This window comes from Bison bison, unplaced genomic scaffold (genome assembly GCF_000754665.1).
Source record: "Bison bison bison isolate TAMUID 2011002044 unplaced genomic scaffold, Bison_UMD1.0 scf7180017864223, whole genome shotgun sequence".
NCBI classification, from domain to species: Eukaryota; Metazoa; Chordata; class Mammalia; order Artiodactyla; family Bovidae; genus Bison; species Bison bison.
The window spans coordinates 501,670-502,821 of record NW_011494795.1 but is presented as its reverse complement, the minus strand read 5'-3'; the positions used below and the strand labels follow the sequence as shown (position 1 = coordinate 502,821).

The 1,152-nt window shown below is 63.9% G+C and overlaps 1 protein-coding gene across 1 annotated transcript in view; it reads left to right on the top strand.

The window, feature by feature from the left end:
• Window positions 1–1,152, top strand: part of ARPC1B (actin related protein 2/3 complex, subunit 1B, 41kDa) — an 8,520-nt gene that overhangs the window by 4,724 nt on the left and 2,644 nt on the right. Inside the window, 2 exon segments of the mRNA XM_010845736.1 lie at window positions 1–80; window positions 986–1,150. Of these exon segments, the coding sequence (XP_010844038.1) occupies window positions 1–80; window positions 986–1,150 (245 nt within the window).

Genomic DNA, 1,152 nt, shown 5'->3' with positions numbered 1-1,152 from the left:
TGGCCGTCGCGACTCTGGCCTCTGAAACGCTGCCGCTGCTGGCCGTCACCTTCATCACGGAGAGCAGTCTGGTGGCAGCAGTAAGGAGGGGGCCTGGGAGAGGGGCTGGTGACAGCAGGTCTCCCAGGGGCCCCAAGATGCCCAGGCAGCCCTCAATTTGTCCCCGCTCGTGCCTCTCCTGCCTCCCTCCCTCCCTCCCATCCATCCATCCGTCCATCTATATCTCTATGCAGAATAGGTGGGGTTACACTGGGGTGACAACAAAAATTTCCAATGGCACCAACTGCAGTGGCCTAACACGGGAAATGTTTGCTTCTTGCTCACTTTGTTCGGTCTGGGTGCTGGGAGCGGGGCTCTGTCTCCCATCTGGAGACAGGGGAAGTGGGGAGATATGCCCTGGGCCAGACCTTCCTGCTTTTACATTTTATTGGCCAATGGAAATGACAGGGCCACACCGCACTCAAAGAATGGGTGTTTGTGGTGGGCAGGGGCGGGTGGGGGTCCTACCGTGTGTCCAGAAAGGTGCCACTCTTCCTCCGTCCCTCCTGCCCAGCTCTGTCAAGTCTCTCCTCAGGCCTCAGCAAACTTACTGGGGTCCCGGAGGGATCAGGCCCACTTTGCCTAGGGAAGGGTCCCGTGTCTCCCCCAGAGCACATGTGACTGGATGGAGCGGGGCTTCTGGCCTCCCAGGGGAGTCCCAGACCAGCTTTCTCAACCGGATGCTGGCCTTGCGGGCAGAGGGGGCCGCTCCTAGGTGCTCAGCCCCAACATCTGGCCCCTGTTACTATACCCGGGGTCCCTGAGCGGGCATCGGCTGCCTGGCGCTACACCCACGCCCTGCCTCCGGCTCCCCCTGGATTGGTGGCCAGGGGTGCCTTAGCCTTGCACCTCCCCCAGGGCCTGGGGTTCCCCTAGAGGAAAATGGGGGCGCTGCGCCTGCCCTGGCCAGCGCTCCAGTGGCACCCCGCCCTGCCCTTCGCCGCAGGGCCACGACTGCTTCCCGGTGCTCTTCACCTACGACAGCGCCGCGGGGAAGCTGAGCTTCGGTGGGCGGCTGGACGTGCCCAAGCAGAGCTCGCAGCGCGGCCTCACGGCCCGCGAGCGCTTCCAGAACCTCGACAAGAAGGCGAGCTCTGAGGGCAGCGCGGCGGC